This window comes from Mesitornis unicolor, unplaced genomic scaffold, assembly GCF_000695765.1.
Source record: "Mesitornis unicolor isolate BGI_N332 unplaced genomic scaffold, ASM69576v1 scaffold24949, whole genome shotgun sequence".
In the NCBI taxonomy this organism is placed as follows: domain Eukaryota; kingdom Metazoa; phylum Chordata; class Aves; order Mesitornithiformes; family Mesitornithidae; genus Mesitornis; species Mesitornis unicolor.
In genome coordinates, this window is record NW_010206929.1 from 1 (window position 1) to 366 (window position 366).

Here is a 366-nt window from a genome sequence, read left to right on the forward strand (position 1 = left end):
TTTTGACCGTTTTGGGGTCATCACCGAGGTGGACATCAAAAGGCCGGGGCGCGGGCAGACCAGCACGTATGGTTTCCTTAAATTTGAAAACCTGGACATGGCGCACCGGGCCAAGTTGGCCATGTCGGGAAAGGTGCTCCTGCGTAACCCCATCAAGATCGGGTATGGTAAAGCCACTCCGACTACCAGGCTCTGGGTGGGTGGCCTTGGGCCCTGGGTGCCCCTCGCTGCCCTGGCCAGGGAGTTTGATCGGTTTGGCACCATTCGCACGATCGATTACCGCAAAGGGGATTCGTGGGCCTATATCCAGTACGAGAGCTTGGACGCGGCGCAGGCGGCCTGCACCCACATGCGTGGGTTTCCCTT

General features: G+C 59.6%; 1 protein-coding gene across 1 annotated transcript in view; it reads left to right on the forward strand.

Moving 5' to 3' along the window:
• Positions 1 to 7: 7 nt before the first annotated feature.
• Positions 8 to 366, forward strand: part of RBM15 (RNA binding motif protein 15) — a gene marked incomplete at its 5' end in the record, with an annotated part of 1,665 nt that continues 1,306 nt past the window's right edge. The window contains one exon of the mRNA XM_010191965.1: positions 8 to 358. Within this exon, the coding sequence (XP_010190267.1) occupies positions 8 to 358 (351 nt within the window). The remainder of the gene's footprint in view (positions 359 to 366) is intronic.